This window comes from Hylobates moloch, unplaced genomic scaffold (genome assembly GCF_009828535.3).
Source record: "Hylobates moloch isolate HMO894 unplaced genomic scaffold, HMol_V3 SCAFFOLD_4, whole genome shotgun sequence".
In the NCBI taxonomy this organism is placed as follows: Eukaryota; Metazoa; Chordata; class Mammalia; order Primates; family Hylobatidae; genus Hylobates; species Hylobates moloch.
In genome coordinates, this window is record NW_026652279.1 from 107,295,004 (window position 1) to 107,322,986 (window position 27,983).

General features: G+C 45.4%; 1 protein-coding gene across 1 annotated transcript in view; it reads right to left on the bottom strand.

Annotated features, from left to right (window-relative positions):
- Window positions 1-27,983, bottom strand: part of ERICH6B (glutamate rich 6B) — a 74,458-nt gene that overhangs the window by 37,563 nt on the left and 8,912 nt on the right. The window contains exons 3-7 of the mRNA XM_032150821.1: window positions 17,710-18,386; window positions 11,975-12,023; window positions 8,384-8,553; window positions 2,461-2,523; window positions 1,790-1,831 (exon numbers count right to left, since the gene is read on the bottom strand). Coding sequence (XP_032006712.1) covers window positions 1,790-1,831; window positions 2,461-2,523; window positions 8,384-8,553; window positions 11,975-12,023; window positions 17,710-18,328 — 943 coding nt within the window. The 5' untranslated portion in view covers window positions 18,329-18,386. The remainder of the gene's footprint in view (window positions 1-1,789; window positions 1,832-2,460; window positions 2,524-8,383; window positions 8,554-11,974; window positions 12,024-17,709; window positions 18,387-27,983) is intronic.

The window sequence follows — 27,983 nt, forward strand, 5'->3', positions numbered from 1 at the left end:
TCTGATCTCCCTCGATATCTAGTGAGGTTCTTCATCCTCCACCACCACCTGGTTAATATCTGATAACCTGACCTGTCTTTAGCAAGAATCCCATTAGGTTGGTTTATTCAGAATTCCCCATGCCCCTGATGTTTCCTCTTAGTGATTTTCCATCCACTGACCTCTACCCTGCTCCTTGGGTATAAATTCTCACTTGCCCATGATGTATTTGGACTTGAGCCCAAGCTCTTTCTCCTCCTGCAAAATCTGATTGCTGTGGTATCTAAACGTACTTACAGTGGTTCTGAATAAAGTCTACTTACTCTTACTGTGCTTTAACGAATGTCAATGAATGATTTTTTCTTTAACAATAGATGAGGAAAGGGAGGGGAGAAGCAGTAAGTGATTAGTAAGCGACTAGCCCAGGACTAGCTCCAAAATGAGCAACCCAGTGCCACTGGTTGACAAGCACACGGATGAAACTCAATCCTGTTTTTACCTCCTCCATGTTTCACAGTGAATTCCCCACTATCCTAGGCAGATGGCTAAAGGGTTGGGTTGGGCTGATGGCTGCTATGGACACAAATCTATAAACTGTTCTAAAATCTAGCTACTCAAAGTGTGGTCCATGGATAAGGGAGCTTGTTAAAAAGACCAAATCTGGCCAGGCATGGTGGCTCATGCCTATAATCCCAGCAATTTGGGAAGCTAAGGAGGGAGGATTGCTTGAGCCCAGAAGTTGAGACAATCCTGGGCAACAGAGTGAGACCTGGTCTCTTTAATAACATAAATTAGCCAGGCATGCACCTGTGGTCCCAGCTACTTAGGAGGCTGAGGTGGGAGAATCACTTGAACCTGGGAGATAGAGGCTGCTGTGAGCTGTTCTCACGCCACTGGGCGACAGAGCGAGACCCTGTCTAAAGAAAAAAGAAAGGTCAGATCTCAAATCTCAGATCTGCTGAATGAGAATCTGCTTTTAAACAAAATTACCAGGTGGTTGTCCTGCACATTAAAATTTGGGCATCGTAGCTCTAAAATGCCTATGGAAATTGAATAAGGTGGAGAAAACTGTTGATCAGTAGTACCCTTCTGGCAGTTTGATGGGTTGGGTGGGATGCATACTCTAGAGTTTACAAGAGTTTATTTGATAAGCCGTGGGGATGGGGGTATAAGCAGCTGTTGTGTGTGTGTAAGACCTGATCCTTCTCCCACTACCCCTATGTTCAAGTAAAACAGATCTTAGTCCCTAAATTGTGTTCTAATGAGGATGGGTCTGGTTAATTGCAGGCTTTTTTTTTGTGGAGTGGTGCTTACAAGTTGGGATTCTGCTGCCCTAAGGATTCTCCCGTGTTCTTCCCCCTCGTAGGATTCAACCAGCCCCCTCTTAATAAACATTTAATAAACATTTAATGCACCATTTGTAGGGGATCCAATTTATTCATTACCAAGATGCCATAGGACCCTGAGTCTATCTGAGGAGGTGCAGGTATCCCAGTCAAACCCTGCTTCCAGGGCCTCAGGGAATCCAGCAACCCCCTGGATGCTCTTAAATGTGGGAGTCCCTATCCCAAGGTTTTGAATAGGAAGATGGACTTACAGTCCTGTTCCTTCAGAGACCCTCTCTCTGTTTCTTATTTTAGCCTCCTTCTTGAGGAGGTTTGGGGGCCGTGTGCCCAGGATGCCCCTCAGTCCCCTCTGGGCCCTGGGGCATGCTGGATCAGAGAGGGAGCCACCTGCTAGGGGCACCTTCCCCACCCAGGGCACTCTGAAGAAAGGAGGGATCTTTGGATGTATTATGTCAGATGCTCACCATTTTCTTCCGTTTTTTGCCTTACTTTAGTGTTAACACGTTCTAAAAAAGAATAGGAAAAATTATTAACAGGATACGGTATAGTGAACTAGTCCAGACCTTTTAATCCCTTATGGGATCAACTTAAAAATCACCTCCTAGATATCTGGGAAGCTTCAGGGTGGAGTGCCTGTGTTTTGGGATAAAAGGCTTCCTTGATCTTCAGCAGTTGGAGGCCCGCAGAATATGCTCACCGAATATTGATTCCCCTCCCTGTATTCTTATTGCATCTTGCCCACTAGAGTTCAGGTTCTGAGAGGGTGAAGATGGGTTTTGTCTACTTTATATCCTGCCTCATATACAGTAGGGATATAGTAAATGTCATTGCATGAACTAAGTATGGGTAACACCATTATCCTCCCTCCTAATTGCAGTGAAAAATATTGTTTCCTCTCCTTTCAAAATGCCAGAGCACTTAACTCTCTGGCTCAATGTCTTACTTGAGCCTGGAGCCTCGACATTAAATTCCAGAAATAATGTCTTGGCCATTGGCCTCCATTAAGCCTGCTCTGTTCTAAAATGGCCAACAGCATGCTCTCCTTGGCTGGGGACAGGCGAATTCTGTGCTTCTTACCTTCTCCAGGATGGATGACTAACTTCTACAGATCATTTAAAATCATCATAAACTTTACCTTCCGGAGCAGGCTTCGTGGTGGTTTCTTGCTCTGTTTTTGATTTCGATTTTAAAGATTTTACTGTTAAAAGGCAGAAGAGGGTGGCTATTAATGATTTAAACCTTACATTTTCCAGTGGGTTCATACTGGGTATTTGGGGTCTCAGGTTCTTTCTTGGCACCCAAGACTGGTCAACAGTTGGGGGGAACTGAGGCTGGCGGCACAGCTGGCATATATAGATGCCCCACTGCACCCCACCCTCTTTGGCTTTGGCAAATCACTCTAGGATTGCAATAAATTAGTCGTCAGAAAATGTAACCCTGTTGTGGCCTTCTCCTCTGGTTACCATGAGGCTAGTTTTGGTCCTCAGAATAGCTGGAAGGGCTGAGGCAGGGTAAGAGGAAGACTTTGGAGGTATCCCTCCTGCTGTAGGAACTGTAGAACCAAGTGGCTCCAAGGCCATGTAGACACACAATGCTGTGTGCCTGTCACTGTATGAAGTAGTGTGTCTGCTCTGTGGCCACGGGGTGTGTAATGGGGAGTGGATGGGAAACATGGGGATTGCCTAGGATAGATCTGCTAAGATTTGTAATGGGAAGCTACTGTGTGTATATATATTTAGGACTTTTGTAAGTTCTTGATTACCCTTGTTTTCTATCTTCTGGAACTTTATGATCCCTGTTCCTTTTTGCCTCTTTCCCTGGTGTTTGTCTTCCTACTCCTAAATGCTAAATACATGTGTGTGTACACATACTCACAGACAGACACACACATACACATCCTACATTCCATTCTCTTTTTTGAGACAGAGTCTCACTCTGTTGCCCAGGTTGGAGTGTAGTGGTGCGATCTCCGCTCACTGCAACCTCCGCCTCCCAGGTTCAAGTCATTCTCCTGCCTCAGCCTCCTGAGTAGCTGGGACTACAGGCGTGTGCCACCACACCTGGCTGCTTTTTGTATTTTTAGTAGAGGCGGGGTTTTGCCATGTTGGCCAGGCTTGTCTCAAACTCCTGACCTGAGGTGATCTGCCTGCCTCAGCACCCCAAAGTGCTGGGATTACAGGCGTGAGCCACCGCTCCTGGCCCATTCCATTCTTAATAGCAGGGACTAAGAGGCCCATGATGAAAAAGCCAAGTAAACTGCTCCATTAGCTTATGGGAGTGTCCTAAATTCAAGACAGGGCACAAAAACAAAAACTTGTGTTGTGGCCTGTGGCGTTAAGAGGACTTTGAACACTTGCCATATCAGTGCCTATTAGTTCTTCAGCAAGAGGCCAGCACTTCTACAGACAAGGAGCTCTCCAATTTCAAGAAAACTCACTATGCCATGGCACAGTTCTGACTGTTAGGAATAATTTCTGACCGTTAGGAATAATTTCTTTTCTTAAAATATTTCCCTAGGATTGCGTTAGTGTCCTATTCTAGCCCTTCAGTCTGGAGTATAAGACTCAGGTCTTGGTTTTGTGTGGCAGATTGTCAAATATTTAAAGTCAGTTTTTACATCTCAGAGTCACGTGTCTTCCAGACTTAACATCCCCCTTTGCTTCAGCAGTTCTTTGTGTGACGTAGTCTCCAGGTCACCGTCCAGGACACCAGCCCTTCTGTTGAGCCCCCACCAAGCTGCTTCTAGTTCTTAGAGAGTGTGGTATCCCTCAAACTGAATGTGCCATTCGAGGGATGGCACTCCAATACGGGGCAGAGCAGGATGAAATCCTCTTTACATAACCTTTCAGTTGTATCTGGTTGTGTTAACTTTTCTGGCAGTGACATCAATTATACTATTGAATTATTGAGCTTGTGGTTGAAGAAAGCATCTAAAAACAAACAAGGCTTCCTCACTCTGCACTTCTCCAGCCTGCTGTTTTTGGGGGCCCGATAGCAGGATCTAATATCAATGACCAATATCTTTCATCTAGCTAATTCTGGTCCGATGTTTCTGCCTGCCAAAATCTTTTAGAATCTGATTATGTTATCCTTAGCATTCAACAGCTTCAGGGCATCTACAAATATAAATTTTCCTTCTAAATCTGCATCCGAGCCTATTATAAAAAATGTTGTACTGGACAGAGCCCCACGGCTCTCTGCTGGAAACTGGGTTGACTCTGATCTATGAAACAGCATCTTGTGGTGCTGTTCAATCAGTTATGAGTGATGACATCATCTTACAGTAGCACCCACCTAATATATCTCTATCTTGTTCAGGAACATCAGGAAGCCTTTGGAAATGAAATGTCTTGTGGAATTTCGCCCTATGGGGTTTCCACAGTTCCCTAATCTGGTAACCTTGTCAAAAAGTGACCTAAAAGCCAGTATTATGTGATTGGCTTCTATTGATCTTAGGCTGGTTTCTTGTGATCATTTTGCCCTCAGTATTTGTCCCGCATTGGTCACAGACTCATTTCACCAACTTCCCACAATTCCTCAAAAACCAGAAGCATGATTAAGCTGTTCTCTCACTATGTAGACATTCTGGAATATATTTTATCCAGATCAGGAGACAGCAGTTACCATTCTCTTTTGATTTCTTTTCACCAATCTTTAGTTCCTGCTATTTCTCACCTAATTTTGTTGCACTCTTTTCAGTTTGAGGATAATTTTCTTTCACAGTGAAGTCAAAATTAAATAGCAATTGAACAACTTGATTTTTCCCTGAATCATTCATCAACACTACACTAAACAGTACTAGCCTGTCTGTCTTGATTTTTTTTGGCTCAATTCTATTTTAAATGGGCCTCTGTCTTTTGTTGCTGCCTGTATGATCACTATTATTATTATCCTGGGATTGATTCAGCTTTCCTGACACTATTCTTAAAGTTCACAGCCATTTTCCTACATTTATTGTTGAGAGCATCCTCATCTTTTTAACCTCTGCATGTGATATTTCAAAATCTGAGTCCACTGAAGGAAACACACCAGTTTGCACTTTTGAGAGCTTTCAATCCTCTTCCCCATCTGATATGGTTTAGCTGTGTCCCTATCCAAATCTCATCTTGAATTGTAGCTCTCGTAATTCCCATGTGTTGTGGGAGGGACCTGCTGGGAGATAACTGAATCATGGGGGTGGTTTCTCCCATACTGTTCTTGTAGTGATGAATAAGTCTCATGGACCTGGTGGTTTTATAAGGGGAAACTTCTTTCGTTTGGTTCTCAGTTCTCTCTCTTGCCTGCTGCCAGGTAAGACGTGCCTTTCCCTTTTGCCATGATTGTGACCTGCCATGTCAGACCTGCCACCCTCTAGAGTCATAGGTCCCAAGGATTTACCTGGGTATTTTTTCCTCCATATTTGGCCAAAGCCCCATTTGTCGAGAAAGGCTGAGCCATGTGGAACACAATTTTTGACTCTTTGTGGTTGAACAATCCCATAATAAAATCATGCTTTGGAAGCGGGAGCCTTGAAACCAATTCATCGTAAACTAGGGGTTCTCCAGTTCCTCGTTGTTCGTGTCCCTGAGCATCCTCTGGGGATCTGGTTAAGAATGCAGATTCCAGGATGTCTCAGGCAGGGGTTCTGATAAGCGCTGGAAAGCTACATTTTCACAAGTGCTTGGTGACAGGGATGCCCAGTTCTGGGCCTCCTGGAGCAGCAGTGCCCATGCCTGGCCTCCTCTTTGCTGGCTTCTGCTGGCCTGAGCTCCACGTGCCCAGTTCTTTGGGTTGTGTTTGCCGTGGTCACCTGTGTTTCTCCAAGTGACGAGGTGGCTTTTTCCCTGGGCTGAAAGCTCTGCTTGTCTGCATCTGCCATGCTTGGGAATCCTTAGTAATGTGTACCCTACCTGCAGGAAGACCGCTTTCCTCTCCTGCATGGATGGTTTTCCTGCGTCCCTTTCCTCCACCTCCTCTTGACTGGGTTTTGCACTTCCCTACCTTCCTGGAGTTTTGTGCTTCCTGGTTCCTCTTTGTTGCCCTCTTCAGGCATGTGGCCAGCCTGTGTTTTATACCAAGCAAGGGAACATGGACACTCCTCAGTGCTCCCTGGTTCATGTGGGACTTTCGTCAGAGTATGCTTGTTTGGAGTGAAAACTGGAGCATTTCAAAGTCAGTTCTCAGTATGGTTGGTAGAGAGCGTGGCTAGGTAGCTGGTTGCCTTCTCCCTCTCTCAGCAGGGCTCACAGGACCTAGGCTTCCCTGACCCTAGTGGCATTGGAGATGGAAAATTCCTTTCCATGGCTTTCTTGATAGCTGACTGGCTGTCTAGCCCATAAACATACTCATGGCATTTAATGGTGACCCAGGGCCCAGGAGCTGCTTAATCTATTCATTCTTTGTCCCTCTTTGTCACACTTGCGCCGTTCTATTGGCCAGACACAATCATATACCTGTTGCCACCAATGCTCTCCGGAAACTATAGACAGAAGGGGAAAGAAAAACCTCCATGAATTTTTAGGGAATTGCTTGCCTTTCCTTGTGTTTCAATCTTTGTTCTAATGACCATCCCCCCACCCCAAGTAACTGCAGGAAACTGGGGTGTCATTGAGCCTTGCTTAGAGGCTCCAACACAGTCCATATCTTTGGCTCAGGCCACCAATGTCACAATATTTGATCAGTGGACATTTCCTGTGAGTGGTCAGACTTTTACTAAACACTCAGTATATGTTGGCTTTAAGGAATTCCAAGACATAGCTGCAAAATGTGCCCATACAGACCGAATATACATGGTGATTACAATCTCAATGAAATACAGACATGATTAGCTCTATTCATAATGCTAATGAAGAGCCGATGAAACAATGATTTCAATGGGGCCCCTCTCGGGGCTGGGTCCACAGCGGTGTGAACAGGCTCGAGTGCCCTCTGTTGCATACCCCAGCCTTTTCCCATTACCTTTCTCCTCTCCCACATCCTCTCAAGCTTAGCATTGGCACTTGACTGGCAATTACTCAGTAAATGACTTTCAGAATCCTTCTTATGAATATTTAGATAAATGCTCAGATTTTCTCGGTGGTCATGCTTACTGACTTTGAGATGGTTCCAGTTCTTGGGGCTCCATGGGAGCACACATGCTGAAAAAGGTCCCCAGTGAACCGATGTAGCCTGTGAAACACTCTTCAGCACACGCTGGCAGTGTGTGCCTGTCCTCTGCCTCTCCATTCTTCCTTATAGGGTTTCTGGCTCCTAATTTCATTTGACCACATTGGAGCTACAAAATATAGCAGCCACGGATAGGGGCAGGGAGCGGAGGTGACGGGGGAATCCAATTTACTGCTGCCATGACTACAGATGTGAAATAAATCTGTGAATCAGTAATGGATCGATCCCACTAAAGCTGGATTTAAATCATTAATAATGGCAAGAAATGCTATTAGGTCTTCCACCCCCAGGGTCCCAGAGTGAGGATTTGGGGGTTTAATTGGGTAGAGAATGAAGACCCTTAATGCAATTTTGCCAGACTCTCTCCTGTGTGTCTTAGCTGTAGCCACGAAAGTTCACTACATGGATAGTTTTGGTGGGTTCTGAATCAGGGCTGGCTTCGACCCCATGCTGAGACTGTCTGAGGTGGGCCCATGTCCCATTTTCCATTTTCCACATGATTATCTGGATATGGCCTGTCACCTCAGGGAGCCAGTGTGTAATCTGGGAAGAAAATGGTCTGTGTCCCTGAGGGAAATTGTGCCTGTGTTCATGTAGAACAAGAATAGGAAGACGAATGAAAAACAGGGGAGGAGACGGAAAGATGGAAGAAGCTATTTGTTTCAGCACTTTGCTGATGCTCTTTCTCTGAGGGGGATCTGGGATGGGAGGAAACAGGAAGCAAGGCTAGGAGAGGAGTTAATATCTTACCCAAAATGAGACCTCAGAGGGCAAAGGAAACAGTAGGATATCATTAGCATGAGAGGCAATACTTGAGTCACAATATTTCACATGCACAAAATGCTGCAAAACCATTCCTCCCCCAGCCCACAGAGCCCGGCCGCGCCTTGCCGACAGAGCACGGCTTCCCTCACCGGCAGTTCTGTCATGGCACCAGTCCGTTTGACTGGCCTGGCTCCTCCTGTACAATGTCAGAAGCGACTCGGAAGACTCTGTGGCAGATTCAGAGACGGGAGAAGGGGCAGTGGAAGTCAATGGGACAGTCAAGAAGGTGGTCACCTGAGAGGGGCCAGCGTCTGGACTCCTGTCAGAGGGGAGAACAGGAAGGTCAACTTCCAGACAGGGGCCAGGTCAGGAACCCCTTCTAAGGCACGCTAGGGGTTGAGGGGGTGCTCTTGACTTCCAGACCCAGATGATGGACGTCTCGAGGTTTGAAGAGACTAGCTGTGAATCATGAAAAATAGGCCAGTGTGTCACTCTGGGCAGCAGAGCCACACATTGCCACTGACGCTTCACTAAACTGTGAGAGGATCTGGGGCTACCGTCAAAGGCCACTGGGCCAGGTGGTCATAACTGACAGATGTTCCAGAACATTCTCCTTCCTTCCTGGCTCACAACCCTGCTTATTCTAGTGCCTCTCCCTGCCTCACAGTTGTTTTGGGCAGAGTGGAAAAGATGCTGAATTAGATGCTGCAGCAGTTTAAAATCAAGCACTGAGGTCTGTCCCTGCAATTGGCTCACCACGAACACCACCACCATGAAAAAGGCTTTCGAAAGGGCCTGAGGACAGGGCACTGGGTGTGAGGACAGGCTCCACTACCTGGCAGCTTAGGATCCAGAGGAATGACCCTGACACATCAACCCACACTATGTTCTTTCTCAGTAGTCTCTGGCTTTTAACTAGGGGCAAGAAACTAATTCAAATGAATGAGGGGGTCCTTGGGGTGTTTTGTCCCTGGAGTTATTTCTTGTCAACTGGCCCAATTGGCAGAGATGGGCACAAGGAAAAATGCCCAACATATAAATAGGTGGTGACTATGGTTGGTAGAGAAGGCATAGACTTTGGTGTCGGCTCTTGATACCGGAGGTTAAATGTTGGCTCTTGCAACATAGTAGAGGCACTTGGGGTAAGTTACTTGTTTGCTGTTGCTCTTGCAGAGGAAGTAAGTTAGGCCTGTCCCCATCTGCACCAGGGAACTCAGTGTAGGGGCAGGGAGTGGGGTAATGGCTGGAGTCTGGGTAAGGGCTCAGGCAAAGAGGTGGAGGGAGAGAGCAGAAGCCTGTTTTTTCTCACAGGTGGGTGCCCTAGGAAGTCTCCCTTCAGGGTCTGTAGGAGTTTCAGGCAGATCTTGCAGGTGCCTCTGAGGGACCAGTAGGGGAGCTTGGGTCTGTGCTAGCCCAGCAGGCTGGGTCTGAGCAGCTAGGTTCTTAGGACACACCGTCAAGAAGGGGTTCCTGAGCAAGTGCCAGATGTTTGGGTCCTAGGCCATGTGACCGCAGGGATTAAGAACAGGCGGATGCAGGTGAGTTTCTTAGACCCATGTCAACTCTTGCCTTGCTCCAGGCCCCAAGGCCAGGTGAGGAGACTCTCCAGGGCCTGTTTCTTTATCCTTCTAGCGAGATGATGACTGTCATACCTCACTCATCTGGTGCCCACTGGGACCCACAGAGATGATGCCAGTCCTCATGAAAGGACTTAGAAAAATCAAATCTGCCAAACAAACTTAGAGAGTTATCTCGCAATATTGGCCTCTCTGGTCATTTCCACTATCATGTACATTTCCCCCCATATGCTGTCTGTTGTGCCTGCTCCAGGCTGGATCATTGCAGGGCCTTCTGGGATTCCTGCCAGGGCTCACCTCCTGGGAAGCAGAGCCGGGTTCCAGCCACCTGGGCTGAACACTAGCCCTGTGTTCTGTTGCAATGGAGAGGACACAGGGAGGAGCCATTGGATCCTGGATCCTGGGGAGTTGGACCGCTCGAGGCCTGCTTCTGTAGTGCTTTAGTGAGGGGAGGGCCGCGCACGTGCCTGGAGGACCTTCGGTAAGTGGGGAAGTGAGAGAGGGAGCTGCTCCAGGCCTGGGGTGGCTGATAGCCTTTCTGTTTATAAGGGACACATGACACGCTTTATCTGTACCTGCTATCCTTCCCCAACCCTTGCCTGTCACACACGTGCATGTGTGAATGTAACACTTATTGCCTAAAGGAGTCTGTGGAAGGTTTGGGTTCTCAGCTTTCTCATGTAAAGAATATCCTGAGCCTCTCTGAGAACTTGGAGGCCAAGATCTGGCCCCTGGGGACCCAAGCCTGGTGTGGACATGAGGAAGGGCCCCCAGGGCCTCTCTGATCCTCACAGCTTTCCATGGGCCCTGGGAACCCACTGGAAACCTCCTCAGCTGAAATATGAACAAAGGATTGGCTGGGTGTGTGTGTTTGGAATAAAGCTGACCAGGAATCCTGACTCTTGTTCCAGGCATGCTAAGTTTTCCACCTGGCGGTTCGTGGGGTGCAAAACGGAGGATGACACAGATCTGTGGCACTTACTGAGACTGTGCTGTATGCTGGCCACTGTTCAGCCTCCCGCTGAGTAAATATACATTTCCTCCTCACCAAAACCCCGTGAGGCTGGAAATCTTCCTCTCCCCATTTTACAGATGAAGAAACTGAGGTACCAGGAGATTAAGTGGCTGCCCTGTAGCACACAGCTGCCTGGGTGGAGGAGCTGAGTTTCAAACCCAGGCAGTCTGGCTCCAAAGCCCCAGTTCTCAATATCTTTAAGGTGGTCACATCACTGTTGGTTCCCTTCACTGTGTCTGGGCACATTGCTTCACTTGCTTTGAGTGTCAGCGATTGGGGTGAATGGGGGCCTTTGGAATGCCACTCCCTCATTTGTGCAACACCTGCAGTGGAGTTACCTGTCAGAGGCCTTGCAGTGCCCCTGGAGGTGTGCAGTGGGAAACAGAGCGGCCAGTGCAGGGCTGGAGGGGGGCCACCTCGCTGGTTCAAGGGACAGCCCTGCGTGGAAGCCCTGTGCCCTCAAGTTGTAACTTATGGGTCCCCTACTTGGCAACTGGGATTTCATTCTTCCTTCTTGCCGTAACCAAACTGGCCCCGTGCTTGTTTTAGATCTAGTGGAGATAAATTATCCTTTGGGGAGAAAGTGTAGGGGACAAGACAAAAAGCCAAGGACAAAGCTTGTGTACCCCTGCAGCTGGGCACGTAGCAGGCCCAGCATATTCCACAGAGGCTCTCTTATTCCACAGATATTTCATTGACCGTCTAGTGTGTGCCAAGTCCTGTCACAGGATTTTAGTGAGTATTCACTGAATGAGAATTCAGGCCTTGGAAATATGCCTGAGCCTATTCTCTTCCTGGACAGACTGCACCTTCCCTTGGGGCATTCATTCATCTGCTCCCCTGAGAGCACTGCTTGTGAGCCCTTTGCGGTTTCTCCTGGTTGAGACCTTCTCTCCAGACTCAGATGATCTCTGCCCCTTTCATCTCTAGTGGTTCTGAGTACCCAGGACTCTGATCTTGGGACCTGCCTCTCCCCTGTGAGTGACTGAGTGGCAGAGGCAAGCAGGGTTGTAACTTCCAGGAGCCCCCACTAAACTCCTTCCTCCCCTACTCCACGCCACTCCGCGTCTTGGGTTCTCCAAGGGCTGCTGAAACATTGTCCCCAAGCAGGAGTTTCCACTTGATTTATCCCAAAAGAAAACTATTACCTTGCATCATGAAGAAGCATGGTTTGTGATGAATAACTTGCCTTGGGTTCTATGGGAAAAAAGAATAAAAAACAATATTGGCAAAAAAGCATTTTTCTTTCTATTTAAAAATATGTTGTTAAGTACATGGAGAGGGCCCTAGTTATAGAAATTTTCTATTTTTACTTTTCTTTAGTATTGTCTCTTAATGGTTTCCTTTAAAAATTACTAGGTTGAAATTTTATAAAATTAGTGAGAACTCAAGAAGATACTTTTCAGGCAATCATGGATTTTGGAAATTCGAGTTCGCTTTGCTTATCTCTATGGTTATCCCAGAAGCCTACCGCTGTATCGGGATGAAGGACGTCTGTCCAGCAGAGGTGACTGAGGTGCAGGGGATATATGTATTTTAAGAATTATTTTTAATTTTAAAGGACCTGCTTGTGTCATGTAATCACCTGATTGTTTGCCTTGAATGATATGGCATAAGGAATTTCTTGTAGTCTTGGGATAAATTATGCCACCAAGTCTGATAATACAAAATGGCAACAGGGGAAGCAGTAGAGAAACGAGAACCGGAACATTTGAATTGGAAAGGGAAATGTGAACACTTCCACTTATCCATAGCTTAACCATGCAAGAAAATATTATTGAGGAACATCCCTTGGCTATTAAAATGACGTCTTGACTGGGTGCGGTGGCTCATGCCTGTAATCCCAGCACTGTGGGAGGCCGAGGCGGGCGGATCACGAGATCAAGAGATCGATACCATCCTGGCTAACGTGGTGAAACACCATCTCTACTAAAAATACAAAAAATTAGCCGGGTGTAGTTGCAGGCGCCTGTAGTCCCAGCTACTCGGGAGGCTGAGTCAGGAGAATGGCGTGAACCCGGGAGGCAGAGCTTGCAGTGAGCCAAGATCGCACCACTGCACTCCAGCCTGGGTGACAGAGCAAGACTACATCTCAAAAAAATAAAAAAATAAAAAAATAAAAAAATAAAATGATGTCTCTAAAAATTAAGCAACATGGGCAAATGATGAAGTTATAATACTAAGTTACAAAAGTAAAGTACTAACTTGTATAGACAGCATGTTTAAAACAGTAAAAACCAAACCACACAACAAGGACCATCACTACCAAAAATGCAAACAATGGCGGCAGAGAGACAGAATACAAATCACTTAAGTGTGAATTAGCTTTATTTATATTTGAATGTTCGTGGGATGTCTTTCTACTTTTTACTGTTCAAATTTTTCATTTTTTAAAGAAAGGAACAAGAAGATATTTGTTTTTTGATGTCACTTTTCTAAAATTAAAATAGGTATGTAACTTATTAAAAAGCAGAAACAAAGCATGAAAGGAGGAAGGAAGGGAGGAAAGGAGGAGAAGCAACTAGAAGAGGAGAGAAAGTTTGGGAGCCTGTCCTGGCCCTTCTAATGATTTTCTGTGACCTTGGAGTAGTCACATACCCTCTTTCTAGCTCCAAGTTGCTCATCTGTGACATGGGCAGGAAGAGATAATGGTTGGGACAATTAAAGGAGATAGAGATTGTGAAATAAACAATATTCACCCTATGCCATCAGACTATGTTCCCTAACTTTCACTGGGACAAGACACGTGCAGAAAATGATTCTGTTCTTTTGGGAGCACATTGGAGGCAGAAGCAACCAGCTCTGGGGCTCAGCATTCCCCCACCCACCAGTGGCTGACTCAAGGTCACAGAGGTGAACTTCCTTGCATGAAAAGTTGGCTGGCTTTCTCGTCTCTGCCTTGTTAGTGTCTCTTGCACCTTTCTTCTGAAATTTCCAGAATTGCTAGGTTCCCTGTTGGAAATGGTAGTTGGGACACCAACTCTCAACTGGAAATGGCAACTGAATTACAGCATTTAGGTCAGACGGCATTCGGAGCTGCCGAGGAGGATCTAGCAGGGTAAAGAAAATAAAATTCGATGCACTATGTATATCAAAAGGTTAGGCAAAAACACGATGAATCAAAATCAATGTACTGTGACATCTCTACAGCATTATTTGCCATAGGGCAGAATTTATCATTAGGAATGTCTTGGGTACTAAAAAAACTAAAAGGGGGTCTTATTATGGGGTGGTTTCACTCTACATGCATGTTCTATGGCAGCATGTTCTATGTTCTATGGCAGCATGTTCTATGGCAGCAGGAGAGCAATGCAGCCTGGAGGCTCGTCTAGCGCCTTTCTTCTTGTAAGATTAGAAGAGTATTTTATACCTTACAATTGTGTGGTACAGGGGAGTTTCAAAGCAGTTTCAGATATATTACTTCATTTACTTATTACAACCCACTGTGAGAAAGGTGTTTTTGCACATGGGGAAACTGAAACCTAGAGATGGTAAGTGACATGCCCAAGGTCTAGACTCCACCATGTGCTGGGTTTTCTGACTTGGACACCACAGCACTCACACCCATGTTGTGCATCCAAAATCTGAACTCCCCCAGCAGGCCAGTCAGATGCGACTAACCAATTATTCACTGGCAATTGGTGCTGCATTTATATTCAAGTTGCTCACCCAATTTTACTGGATTTCCCCATAAACTCTGGGGGGAATCAACCCTTTAAGGAAGAGAGGTGGGCGGGTGTTGTTAGTCTGATGTAACCTGATTTATCCAGGGCTATGGGAGTCTCTGAAGTTGACCGGCCTGTAGGGTGGATGAGTGGAGGGTGCAGATCCCTCCCACAGCCTGGTTCATCGTGTCTCGTCTTTTGGTTATGTCCATTTCACAAAGCAGGTATTGTGGCTAGGGGTGTGTGGCCAGGCACAAGTCAATGGCAATGGAATAATAATACATCCTGTAATATAATAATACTTATAATGGCTAACACTTGCTTAGGCCTAAAATGCTATGTGCCTGGCATATCTCTTAATGATTTACCCAATTAAACCCCTTTAATCCTCCCACACATCCTATGAGGTAGGTCTAATGCTGTTCCTATTTACAATGAAGACAACCAAGACATGGAGAGGTAAGCCATTTGCCCAAGCTCATGCAACTAGTGAAAGGGAGAGAGCTGGCATTCAAACCTAGGCAGTCAAGCTCCTGAGAGAAAGGAAAATGTGCTCTTCATGACAGACTCCTATCTGCTATTAAGTAGATAAATAAATGGCACTCAGGCACCCCCTTCACTGTCTGCTCCTGTGGCAGACATCACTAGTTGATCACAGCACTCTTTGCTGCTGAGCCCAGACAAGGCCTCAGAATTCTTCTCAAAGTAGTTTTCCACTACTAACCCCAAGTAGTTACTGCATCAGCATGAGAGATAAGCCCATTTGTCATATCTCGGGCTCATTTTATAGATGCCAATTAATGGATAAGGTTAAAAAAATGTGTGTGCACCCATGTATATGTGAGTGTGACTGGCTCTAGTTAGTGAATATGATCACTTGATTCAATTTACATGTACTAAGCATCTACTATAGGTGAAGAAGTCACTCTTGTTAGTCACTGAGGTTCAACACAAGGGTAAACAGAGTTATATCTTAAGGGTATTAGGAGACTATTCTACATAAAAATATTGATATATTTTTTTGAAAAGTTAAGAAATTTCTTATAAATTTTTTCTTAACCTGTTTTGTATAATCGGTCTTGAAACCCTAGAATTTCATAGACCAAGACAGTCTTTCATGAGCCTTGAAAGGCATTTCAGCATCTCCCTAGTGTTTTTTCAGTGCCTCTCCAATTTTTGTTAGCAGGACATTTATTTTCAAAGTGTTTGCTTTATACACAGTTCCATTCGCTTGACAGCATTGTATTTGTCCTACTCTAGTGGGTAATATATTTACAAAGATCCAGCACATAGAGGGGACATGTTAAGAATGCTTGATTCATACCGTGCAAGAGAAAAAGCTCTGAATGCTATTTTTCAGTATTAGAATTACATTTGATACTTGAACAGCAGGGATATTAGGATTCCAAGAGAGAGCTTAATGGTAGAGGCACACAGAAAAGAGAGTTTCCCAGCAATAGCAGAATTACCTCTCCAATGCAACAACTAAATTTCCAGGAGGGGAGTAGGAATCAAGGATGGTACATCCGATTTGATGGAGAGGGACATAAAGGTAAAATGCCTGTGTGGCTGCTGAGAACACCCAGCTTTTAGGATGTAGGTTGTGTGTAATCAGATTTTTAGGAATTTAAAAATTCAGGCTGCCTAGGATGCTTGTAGTTGGTAGCAGAACCGGATCCAGAAAAATAGTTTAGTTCTACTTATAGGCCAACATGAAGATGATGTAGGTGACCTGAACCTTTACATTTCTGTACCTAGTTGAATATGGCCATGCAGTCACGACATCAAGAGAAGACACTGCAGGGGCATATGAGCAAAAGCACATTAGTCACTGCTAGCAAACAGCACAAGGAGGCTGCTGCCAAATAATAAAACCCAACATGAGGAAATGCTGCCAGTTGCTGAAACAGTGTTGGAAAAATTTTAGCTCTTGGATGAGAAAAATCACTCCAAAGTCAAATACTTACCCACAGACTAAAATGATTCCTTTAAGGGGGCCGAATGGGTATCCTGAGAAGCATACCAGTGTCTGTTGACCTAGCAACAGAGTGTAGGAATGTATTCCAGGAAATAGAGATCTCTGATAAAGCAGTGCACCAAAATGCCATTTTTAAAAAGTAACAAAAAATTGGAAGCAATAAATGGTCAATAATAGGAGATTGATTAAAAATACTATAGCTTATCAACACAACACAATGTGATGCAATCATTAAAATGATTTGTAGAAGGCTTAATAACGTATTGAATATATATAATATTAAATGATATTCATGTAAGTATACAGTGTTTATATAAATATATGAATAAGTGTATCTTTAAAAGTAGGTTACAAACACAATATAAAGCATGATCCTTTTACAAAAGAGGTGTGTGTGTATGTGTGTATATATGTGTATATAAATATATGTATGTGTATATATATAAAATAAGTCTGGGGAAGATAAAAGTGTGGAAAGTGATTATCAAATCTGATAGTCAAGTGGTGGTGATTTTGCTGTCTTCTTTTTGCTTATATATAGTTTCTTTCTTTCTTCTCTTTTTTTTTTAGAGATGAGCATTCTGTCACCCAGGCTGCTCAAAATCCTGGGCTCAAGTGATCCTCCCATCTCAGCCTCTTGAGTAGCTGGGACCACAGGTGTGGGCCACCACACCCGACTAAATTTTAAAATTTTTTTATAGAGATGAGGTGTCGCTATGTTGCCCAGGCTGGTCTCAAACTTCTGGCTTCACATAATCCTCTCGCCTTGGCCTCCCAAACTGCTGGGATTGCAGGTGTGAGCCACTGCTCCTGGCCTGCTTATATATAGTTTCTAAAACATCTGCAATGAACATATATTACTTGTGTAATATGAAAAAGGAAAGATACAAATAACAATTATTATTATAAGCAGGTGCTTTATGTTTATGAAGTCTTCCTGCCTGCTTTGTTGGTGCAGTGCTTTGGGGCAAAGTTATTGTATTATAGTTGTGAGCAGAACTTTGTCAGTAAATGAGTCTTCCTACCTGTCAGCACCATGGATAGAGTTGACAATTTGTGCTCTGGCTCTGTGTCAGGTTTGTGCTTTTTTCCTGGGCATCCTGGTAAACTAGAGTTACCATCCTTTGGGAGGCCCTCCTCCAGATACTCATCCCTTTCCAGATACTCTTCTTCATCCAACCTTCTTTCCCTTTCAGATACTTTTCCTCTTGTAGATGCTCTCCCTCCTCCAGATACTCACCTTTCAGATACTTTCTATACAGATTTTCTTTTCTATCCAGATTCTCTTCCTCCTCCAGAGCTTCTTCCTCCTCCAGATTCTCTTCTTTCTCCAGAGCCTTTTCCTCTTCTAGATATGATTCCTTCCCCAGATACTCCTCCTCCTCCAGATACCCTTTCTTCCCCAGATAATCTTCCTCCTCAATATACTCTTCCTCCTCCAGATACCCTTCCTTCCCCAGAGACTCTTCCTCTTCAATATACTCTTCCTCCTCCAGATACTCTGCCTTCTCCAGATACTCCTCCTCCTCCAGATGCCCTTCCTTCCCCAGATACTCTTCCTCCCCCAGATACTCTTCCTCCTTCAAGTATTCTTCTTTCCCCAGATACTCTTCCTCCTTCAAGTATTCTTCTTTCCCCAGATACTCTTCCTCTTCCAGATCCTCTTCCTCCTCCAGATACCCTTCGTCCTCCAGAGACTCTCCCTCTGGAGAAAATGGAGATTCATCCTGTAGACTTTCCTCATCTAGTTCTACTTCAGTATCCTCTTTCTCTGAAGGCAAGGTCTGTGTGGAACATTGGGGAGTTGTGGAAGGGTGAGGAGGTGATGCTCCTGATAACTGATTATTTTCAGCAGACATGCTGGGGAAGTCGTAGGTGGTGAACTCCTTCTGCAGCAGCCAACATCACTTTATCATCCTGTATCCAAGAAAGGAAGAAAATCCTATTAGCCAGTAATAGCAACTGCCTATTGATTTAATCCCATTTTTGTTCACTTATTTCATTCAGTAGTCTTTGGAGGGCTCTTTAAGTATGCAGATCAGTACATAGTGGCCAGTGAAAAAGGCACAAGAAGAGGGAATGGAAGCTTACCCTCAGTGAGCTGGGTGGGGAGACCACACCTGAAGGCCAGGCCTTTGAAATTGTTGCACAATATGAAGTCAACAGGGAGGGCTGGAAAGCAATCATTGTTTAGTGGTGATATTGCTAGAGAAGATTTTTATTTTTTGTTAAGTATTTATTGCCACAATAAATAAGACAGAGACTGTCTTCCAGGAGCTTGAAATCTGGGGAGAAAGGAGTCACAAAAAATAGATTTCTAAACACAAGTGACCAACACAATGGAGGGGGTTCCCACAGTGTAGGATGGACACAGTGACTGGGGCTTCTGGTCAGTTAAGGCCCCTGTGGTCAGAAGTCTGTGGGTCATGTCCTCATGGCTACCACATGCACTGTCAGCCCCGCCCGCGGCACCATCTGCCCTCAGCTCACCAGGCAAATGCTACAATATGTTTTAACACTGAGCATCTCCAGGCTCCCTCTTCTGCTCCATCCATGTCCTCTCTATTTTTTATTAAAGTAACTATTTTGCTATATTAAATTGTTTGCACTTTTGTCCTTCCAACAGTATAAGCTCCTTAAAGGTGGGTGGGGTCAGTGTCATTCTTTTTTGAAAATAGATTTTGAATTCTTCCACTCCTCTTCCTCTCCACTGTGGCCCACTGTGATTCCCCATGGTGAACACACCATCTCTAGACTGAATTACTGGTTTTCCTGAGACCCCTGCTACTGTTCTGCTAGTCATTTGCTGCAAAGAGTCTTCTTGTAAAAATATAAATCAAATCAGGATTGCCTTTGCTTAAAATCTCCCAGTGGCTTTCTGTTGTGCTTAGAATATAATGTCACTTCCGTTCCATGCCTGCCTGTCTTTCTGGCCTTATCTATCCCAATCCCTCCTCCCCTGCCCCCACCCTGTTACTCTCTCCTACAGCACTTATCATTGTGTCTAATTATGTGTCCATTTCTGTGTGTTCTTGTTCAATTTTTCTCTTCCACTCTGTGTAAGTGTCTCAATGATAGTGACCTTCTATAACCTGTTCCTCACCTGTATCTCTGTTGGTTAGCTGGGAGCCTGGTGCATAATAGATGTCCAATAAACATATGGCCAGTGACTGAATGGAGGGCCAAGAAGAGGTGGCTCTACAGCAGTGCACCCTGAAGGTTTAAAAATGACATTTGTTCCGCACAACAGGACAGACTGAAGAGGCAACTGGCCCAGAATCCTTCTGCTTGCTCTGGGGACTTAAGAGATACGTATCTTGGCCTGCCTCTTTCTGGCAGTCCGAGTGGGAAACACGGTTCTAGGGAACCAGCCAGATGAGACCACCAGAATCAATTTTAGCAAATGCAGCATGATGTTCAAGATGAGGGGTGTGATGGACAAGGCCATTCATCATGGGCAAATGGCACATTTACCCACCCACATCACTGTTGGAGCCCTTAGATTGCTGGATTCCAATAGGGTTAGTCTGGGGCAGTGAACACAGAAGTGCACTGCCCAGATCCCCTTTTCAAAGAAGGACTTGCTGCCCAGTGGTGAGGAGTGTGGTCAACAGGTGGCCCCCAGCTGCCAGCTCCTTCAGGATGTGTCTCAGCTGCAGAGTCCCTTTCTGATAGTGATGCCATTCTTGGGACAGCCTGTATCTGAGGACCAGGCAAGGTGGAGGTAGAAAAGCACAGTCAACTCCAGGCAGCACACCTCTGAGAGGCCACATTCACCCCAGAGCTCTCCAGCAGGCTGACCAAGGCTCACCAAGCCTACTCCACAAGTGCCGTCTCCATCTGGCCCAAGCCTGCTTCCTCTCCCTTTTTTCTCCAGGGGTTGACCCCAAGAAACATTTTGTATCTCAACAGTTGCATCTCAGCAGTTTGCATTTTAGAGTCTATTTCCAGAGAACCTACCTTGTGATAGCTTCACAAAATGTAAATCTGGGAAATAATTGACTGAAAGAGTTGGTGGAGAGAAAAACAAGGCTTCACTGGTAGCCTGATCACTTAAAAGGTCAGTGGCTGAGGATAGGGAGTAACCGGATCTGCCTGGGGCAGGGAAAGTTGGCCGTGCAGAGAGATGGCAAAGATGGTAGCAGTAAAGGTGGAGCCTGTGCGTGGAGAGTTTTAAAACCCATCATGAAGCATTTTGTGTTGGATGGCATCAAGAGAAAATTGCAACAAATTTAGTTATTAATTAAATTGGCTTTTATTCATGATTCATGAATAGAACCATTCTACAAACAGAATGAGAGCTCCTACCAGGCAGTAGCAAAACAGTGGGCTCTGTGAGGTGGGAACACAGAAACAGAGCAATAAAAAAAAAGTGGAATGGCTAACATTAGGTTACTTCGGTTACTTTTCTTGGTAAGGGTTAAAGCAGAGAGAGGACTTGCCTATTATTCTCAGGTAGACTGGAATCTCCTGTTTTCAGGAAAAAGTATGCTGTTTTGGGATCTATCTGTTTCCTTACAGTTTCAGTTTGGTTATATGGCACTTAGCATGAGTGACTCCGTTCTGGTTTGGTCTTGTCTACTGGGACCTAGTGCAGGAGTCTAGTCCAAAACGATGGCTTCCCATAAGTTTTGCTTCACAGTGGTGATGGTGAAAATGTTAGGATTAAAGCAACTCTGGAGCAAGAGGATTTCTGTGGCCATTTGCCAGACAGTTAAGAAGCAGCGGAGAATGGAAGCTGTGCCTGCATTTGGCTTGCCCTTTTATCCTTCATTTTATGGCTCTGTGGTATATGAATGTTTTTTCATGTAGGCTGCCTCCAATGCTTTTTGGAGGAGGCGAGGTATAAATAATACATGAGCTGATGGTGGAGGACACTGTCTTTGGGGCAAAGGGTGAGCTACGGAAAGCTTTGGGACCCAACCAACCACAGCTACGTCTGTAGAAGCCTCTTCCATTGTAAAGGAGGCCCCTTCAGCTTTTTTGATCTAAAACCTCAACACACCACCTATTATTGCTGTCTACTTCTAACTCCCACTGGCTGCTGCTCCCTCGCCCTAAGACAGAGCTGGGATGGCGAGAACAATTGAAGAGTGGTGACAAGGATTCTTTGCTTGATCAAACTCCAGTCAGGCTCCTGAAACTTCTCCCAGACTCATCTGTGCACTTCCTTGTAAAATCCAGATTCATTTTATTTATTTTTTTTCTTTATTTTGTAAAAATTTATGGGGTACCAGTATAATTTTGTTACATTCATAGGTTGTGTAGTAAAGTCAGGGTTTTTAGGGTCTCCAGCACCCAAATAACATACATTGTCCTCGTTAAGTAATTTCTTGTTATAATAATTTCTCACCATCCACTCCTCTCCCACTCCCTCACTCTTTTGAGTCTCCATCGTCTATTATTCCACACTCTATGCCTACTCAGAAGTGAGAGCATGTGGTAGTTGTCTTTCTGTGGACTGACTATTTCACTTAAGACAATGGTCTCCAGTTCCATCCATGTTGTTGTGGAAGACACGGTTTCATTCTTTTATGACTGCACAGTATTCTATTTTGTATATATGCCACATTTTCTTTGATCATCCATTGGTGGACACTTAGGTTGATTCCATATCTTTGCTATTGTGAATAGTGCTATGATAAACATACAGTTGCAGGTATCTTTTTGATGTAATGCTTTCTTTTTCTCTGGGTTGATACCCAGGAGTGGAATTGGTGGATTAAATGGTAATTCTATAAAGTCCAGTTTTAGCAAGAAACCTGCTAAGTCTATTTAGCAAGAATCCTGCCCCATCCTCCGTATCTGACCATCCTTCTTACCTGATCAGATTTCTCATCCTTCCCATGCCCTAGGCCTGCCTTCATCAAGAATCCTGTCAGGCTGGTTTAGCCTGAATCTCCTTTATCCCTGATGTTTCTTGTTAATTTCCCATCTACCCTGATGATGCCTTGATTTTTCCTCTGAGTTAATTTTCTATCCATTGATTCCTCACTCTGTCCTTGGCTGTAAATTTCCATTTGCCCATGCTGTATTCAGAAATGAGTCCAGTTCTATACTGGGATCTCCTTTCTCCTATTGCAATAGTTCGTGAGTAAAATATATTTTTACTGTGGGGCATGGTGGTGCGCACTGATAGTACCAGCTACTTGGGAAGCTGAAGCGGGAAGGATTACTTGAACTTAGGAGTTCAAGACAAGCCTTGGGAACAGAGTGACAGCCTATTTTTAAGCAATTTTAAAATGTATATATTTTACTGCTTTGATTGCTGTCCAGCTTTGGTTTTCTTTGACAGCCAGTCTGTCCAGCCCTCCCCTGGGAGAGGTGAGGAGCACACATAGGCACTGGCCACTCCATCAAAGGCTTACACTTCAGGGCTCCCTACCTCTCAGATTTTTGTAGCTGCCTAAGAGATCAAAATCAGCCGGTCCCCTGGATAGCCCAGGGGAGCATTTATCAATGGCACACCGTCATTCCGGGTGATGGGTCTTTTCTTCCTATTTTCTCATCAGGCCTTGTAAAAAGGGTCCAGTCAGCTGCATTCTCATTTCAAAGATCAGAAAAAGAAACTGCATTCTAGACACTCTCCCTTTAATTCTCTTAGAAATTTGTAATACAAGCCTACAGGTGGAATAAATAGTAACGGCAACTTGATACCCAGTGTCTGGGGCAAACATCCTGGCCCCAACTTGTGATTCAGACCCTGACCCATTTGAGAACAACAGGACATATCTCCTGAAAGGATGCAATGAGGCAGTGTGTACAGGCATAAGGAGTGTCAGGCACTGTAATTATTGCACACTTATTCCTAACCAGCTCTGAAGGTGCGTGTGTGTAAACATCTATGTGTGTGAATGTGTGTTGTGGGTCCTTCTGAGGCCTTAATCAGTTCATGCCATGGGGAGAGAAAAAAGAGATTTGCCTTCCAACTACCCTGCTCCAGGGACTGTCTGCAGCCCAGCTGAGAGGTTTAGATATTGGGGTCCATCTGTCCTTCAGTCTGGGTCCTAGTGGCTGGGTCCCAGGAGAAATGATGGTTTTGGGGCAGTGCCGGAGTTGAGCTCCCTTTTCCTCAGGAGGCTGGTACCTCTCCCTGGGAAAGCGGCCTGACTTGAGGGATTTTCTTAGTGATACTTTGTTTGCCCAGACAGAACCACCCTTACAATTGGTCAGCACATTTTCTGACTCTCAGCCATGCTTTCAGGAAGTTGTTATCTAAAAATGTAAGATAGTCTGTGCTTTATAAAGCTCATCATTCAATTTCCAGACAACTGCAGTCCAGAAGTCCTCGGATTGAATCAGTCTTCTTGCTTTGACTTCCACTCATCGCTGGCCTTTTTCAGTCCTGGGGGAGCCAGGAGGAAGAGTTCTACATGACAGCTTTTTAAGGATTTGAAGGTAGCAATTAGACTTTCCTCCAGGACTCCAGGCTCAACTCCAACAGCTTTCTTGGCATCTCTGCTGGGATGTCTAACAGACGTCTCAAACTCACTGTGCCTAAACTGGGATCCTAGTCTTCCTCCCCAGACCTCTCAGCCCTTGGGCTAAGCCTCTTCTTTTTCATTCTCACCCTACCTCATATCCACCAGGAGAGCAGTCTGGCTCCTTCTTCAAAGGATCTCACCTCTTCTCATCCCTCCATTTTCCCACCCTGCTCTGAGCCACGAACACATCTTGCCTGCATTATTGCAATTACCTTCTGTATCATTCAGGGTTCTCCAGAGAAACAGAACCAGTGGGATATATATAGAAATATAAGTGGGGATTTATTATAGGAATTGGCTCACACAATTATGGAGGCCGAGAAGCCCCACCATCTGCCGTCTGCAAGCTGGAGAACCAGGAAAGCTGGTGGTGTAATTCAGTCCAAGGCTGGAGGCTTAAGACATGGAGGAGGGGGGCCCCTAGTGTAAGTCCTGGAGTCTGAAGGTCTGCAAACCAGGACCTCCAAGGTCCTAGGGCAGGAGAGGATGGATGTCCCAGACAAAGAAGAATGAGAAAAAAATTGTCCCTTCCTCCATGTTTTTCTTCTAGCTGGGCCCTCAGTGGCTTGGACATTGGCTCCACATTGGTGAAGATGATCTTCTTTACCTACTCCACCAGTTCCAGTGTTTCTCTTCCAGAAACACCCTCACAGCCACACCCAGAAATAATGAGCCTCCCTTAGTTCAGTCAAATTAACACATAAAATTAACAATCACACCCCCTAACAGGTCTATTCTTCACAGAGTTGCTGGCTTTGAAGATGTGGGGTGGACCCCTCACTTCCCTGTGATAGCTCCCCTCTCCCAGATGAAGTCAAAGCCCTTTCAGTGCCTGCAATGTCCTCCTGACTCTTCTCCCCCTGCCTCCCTTGGCTGCTGCCCTGCTGGTCCTAGACCTGCTGGTCTTTCCTAACATGCCAGGTGCTGGTCAGGGCATTATTTCTGGTTAAGGCCCTTACTCTCCCTGTGCCTGGGTCCTGTCCCCAGATGTCTAACACAGTCCTGCTCCCTCTGTCACCCCCTTCCCCAGTGCCTCAGTGAGGCATGCCCCACTGCCCTGGGTCCTCCCCTGCCCGTTCCTAGCACTTACCATCTCCCTTAACCTGCCATCCTGTCCCCAGAGCACCTCTCACCATCTAATGTACCAAGTACCTTATTCATTTGTGGTGTGCGCTGTCTTGCTTATCTCTTACAAAGTAAGTTCCCTGGGAGCAGGGATCTTGGTTTGATTTACTGGTGTAGCCTAAGGGCCTAGGGCCCTGGCCAGCACACAGCGGGTACAATGTATGTTGAGTGAATGTGTGAATACTGGCCCCTCCCTTTCCCATTCCTTCCACCCTTCTGTGGATGGTGAGGTTTCTAGAGTCTTCTCCCCAGATGCACTCTTGTGGGCCAAGGGCTCTCTACACAGGTGGCCCAGAACAGAAGCCGAGCCCAGGCCCAGACATGTGGAGACAAGGGCGCCTCTCACGGTGCGGTGTGGTGTATCTGAGAAGAGGGAACTCTGCCAAATCTGTGAGGATGTTTGGAGCACCCACTCCAAAAGAGGAAGGGGGCTCCTGCCCCTCTAACCAGGACGTTACATTTTCTTTGGCTCATCCAAATAATTTTTCATTGACTGCTAGCCATTTCCTGTTCCTCCCAGCTTAGTCTTATCTGTGTCCTCATCCAAACCACTGACACAAATGTCCAACCAGAAAGCCCCAGGGATGCTGTGGCAGAAGCCCCTCATGCTGCCCATCTCCATCCATCAGTCAGGGGAGGCTGTGGGAGGGGAGCTAAGGTTCTGTGTGGCCAAAGCTCTGGCCCCCTCCAACCTCACGGCGAGCCCTGATGTGGGCCTCATCACCCTCCCTTCATAGGTAAGGAAAATCAGCTTTCAGGGGAAACAGAAGAGTTTACAGTCTTCATTTATAGGTGTGAAAAAAAATTTGTTTGAAAGAAAAAATTGTTTTCTACCTGAGCATCAAAAATAGTCCAAAGGTGGGAGAAAGAAAATCTTACTACAAACATTTTTGGCTGAAAAAAAAAAAAAAAAGGAAACACCAAGAAGAAGCCTGGCTACCACAGTAAATCTCTATCTCTAAAAAAACCTAAAAAAATTAGCTGGGCATGGTGGTGTGCACCTGTGATCCTAGCTTATGTGGGAGGCTGAGATGGAAGGATCACTTGAACCCAGGAGGTCAAAGCTGCAGTGAGCTGATATCAGCCACTGTGCTGGTTTCAAGACCCTGTCTCAAAAGAACAAACCAAAACAAACCAAACCCAAGAAGGTTTGGATGAAAGCAGCTCTTTCTACAGGCTGCTGGCTGGGCCAAGCTTTTGAGGCCCTTCAGTCTCCACTCTCTAAAGCTCTTCCCAACGTGCTCCCTGAGACCTGGCCCCTGGAATCCCTGAGGCTACTCCCACTTTGCTCCTGAGGCCCCTCCCCCTCAACTTCCTGAAGCCCCTCCTCTTTGGTTCCCTGACTCCCAATCCACTCAAGGTGTCCTCCCATCTCTAAGGGTGGTCAGAGAGGTGTAGTGCCCCCGCCTCACTCTCCAGGGAGCCCTGCTGCATGTTCCCTGTCCCAAGTGAAATGTTCTAGAATTCTGCCCAGCATCAATATCACATGGACTGGACTGTAATTTGCCATGTCTGCCTTTTCTTCTCCTTTTATCTAAATTAGGAAAAGGTTCTTCTGTTTCCAGACTGGAGTATGGCCCCGCTTCTTCTCTATGCTTTAGCTGTTTGTATAGTGCTTTGTGTTGCAAATTACTTTCGTATGCCCTGTTTAATGGATTCATCATGCAGCCTTATGAGGTAAACACTACCATCTCCATCTTATAGATGACAGCACTAAGGTTCAGAGAAATCAAATAACTCCACCAAGGTCAGGCAAGTCCTAAGTGGCTAGACTAAGATCTGGACCCAGGTCTGCTCTTGCTGAGGGCAATGTTCTTTCCCCAGTGCCAACTGTCATGTGTGTTTTGGAGGACAGCCCTTCTCAGGGAACCTTCTTAGAGGTCTCCCCCTGTGCATTGGCTTTAGCTCTCTCACAGCCTCTTCCACAAGCTCTGGTTAAACAACAATTCTCCTTGATAAAGAAAGTAAAGAGGGGGAGAAGAGGAGGAGGGAGGAGTTGGGTTTCTGTCATTTGCTGAGCACTTACTATGTGCCTAGAACAGAAAAAGGTATTTTCCTTTTCTTTTCCTTTTTCCTTTAAAGATTGAACACAATCTGGCAAAGTATAGTTATCCTATTACCCAACTAAGAACCAGGGCAGTGAGCTGGTCTGAGGCCATAGCTTCTTAGTGCCGTATTTGATATTCGATGTCTGTCTCATTCCAAAGTCTAAATACTGCAAAAGAGGAGATAAGCAACATATGTCTTCTTTCCAATCTTTATAACTCAAGTTCTTAGGGATTCCTTCAAATATTTAAAAGCTTTCATGAAAGTTATTTAAAAGAACGAAGAAGTAATATTTAGAGTTCCTACTTGCTAAAATGAAATTCACTGAGATGAAAAGACATCTGCGGTTACAACTTGACTGCACTAATTTTCAAGTCAGATAAAGAACCTTTCAATTAACCTCTCTTAAATAGTCACAATTATCAGCAACAAAGCAGAATTATTGATAATTGTTATAACAGATGCCATATTTAATTTCAGATCTCAGAAGAAGGGTATTTTTGGGGTGTGTGAAAAATACCTTTCTACCCACTAACTGTGCTGAGGTGCCAGGGTTTCAGCAATTATGAGCACATGTTTAGGCTGCCTCGTGGGGTGGTGGGCAGCTGGTGGCAGGAGAAATTGCACTGTCTTCTTGGCTGAGATCCCAAAAGTATACTCTTTTTTTTTTTTGGAGACAGAGTCTCACTCTGTCACCCAGGCCAGAGTGCAGTGGTGTAATCTCGGCTCACTGCAACCTCTGACTCCCAGGTTCAAGCGATTCTCCTGCTTCAGCCTCCCGAGTAGCTGCGACTACAGGCGCCCACCACCACGCCTGTCTAATTTTTGTATTTTTAGTAGAGACGGGGTTTCACCATAT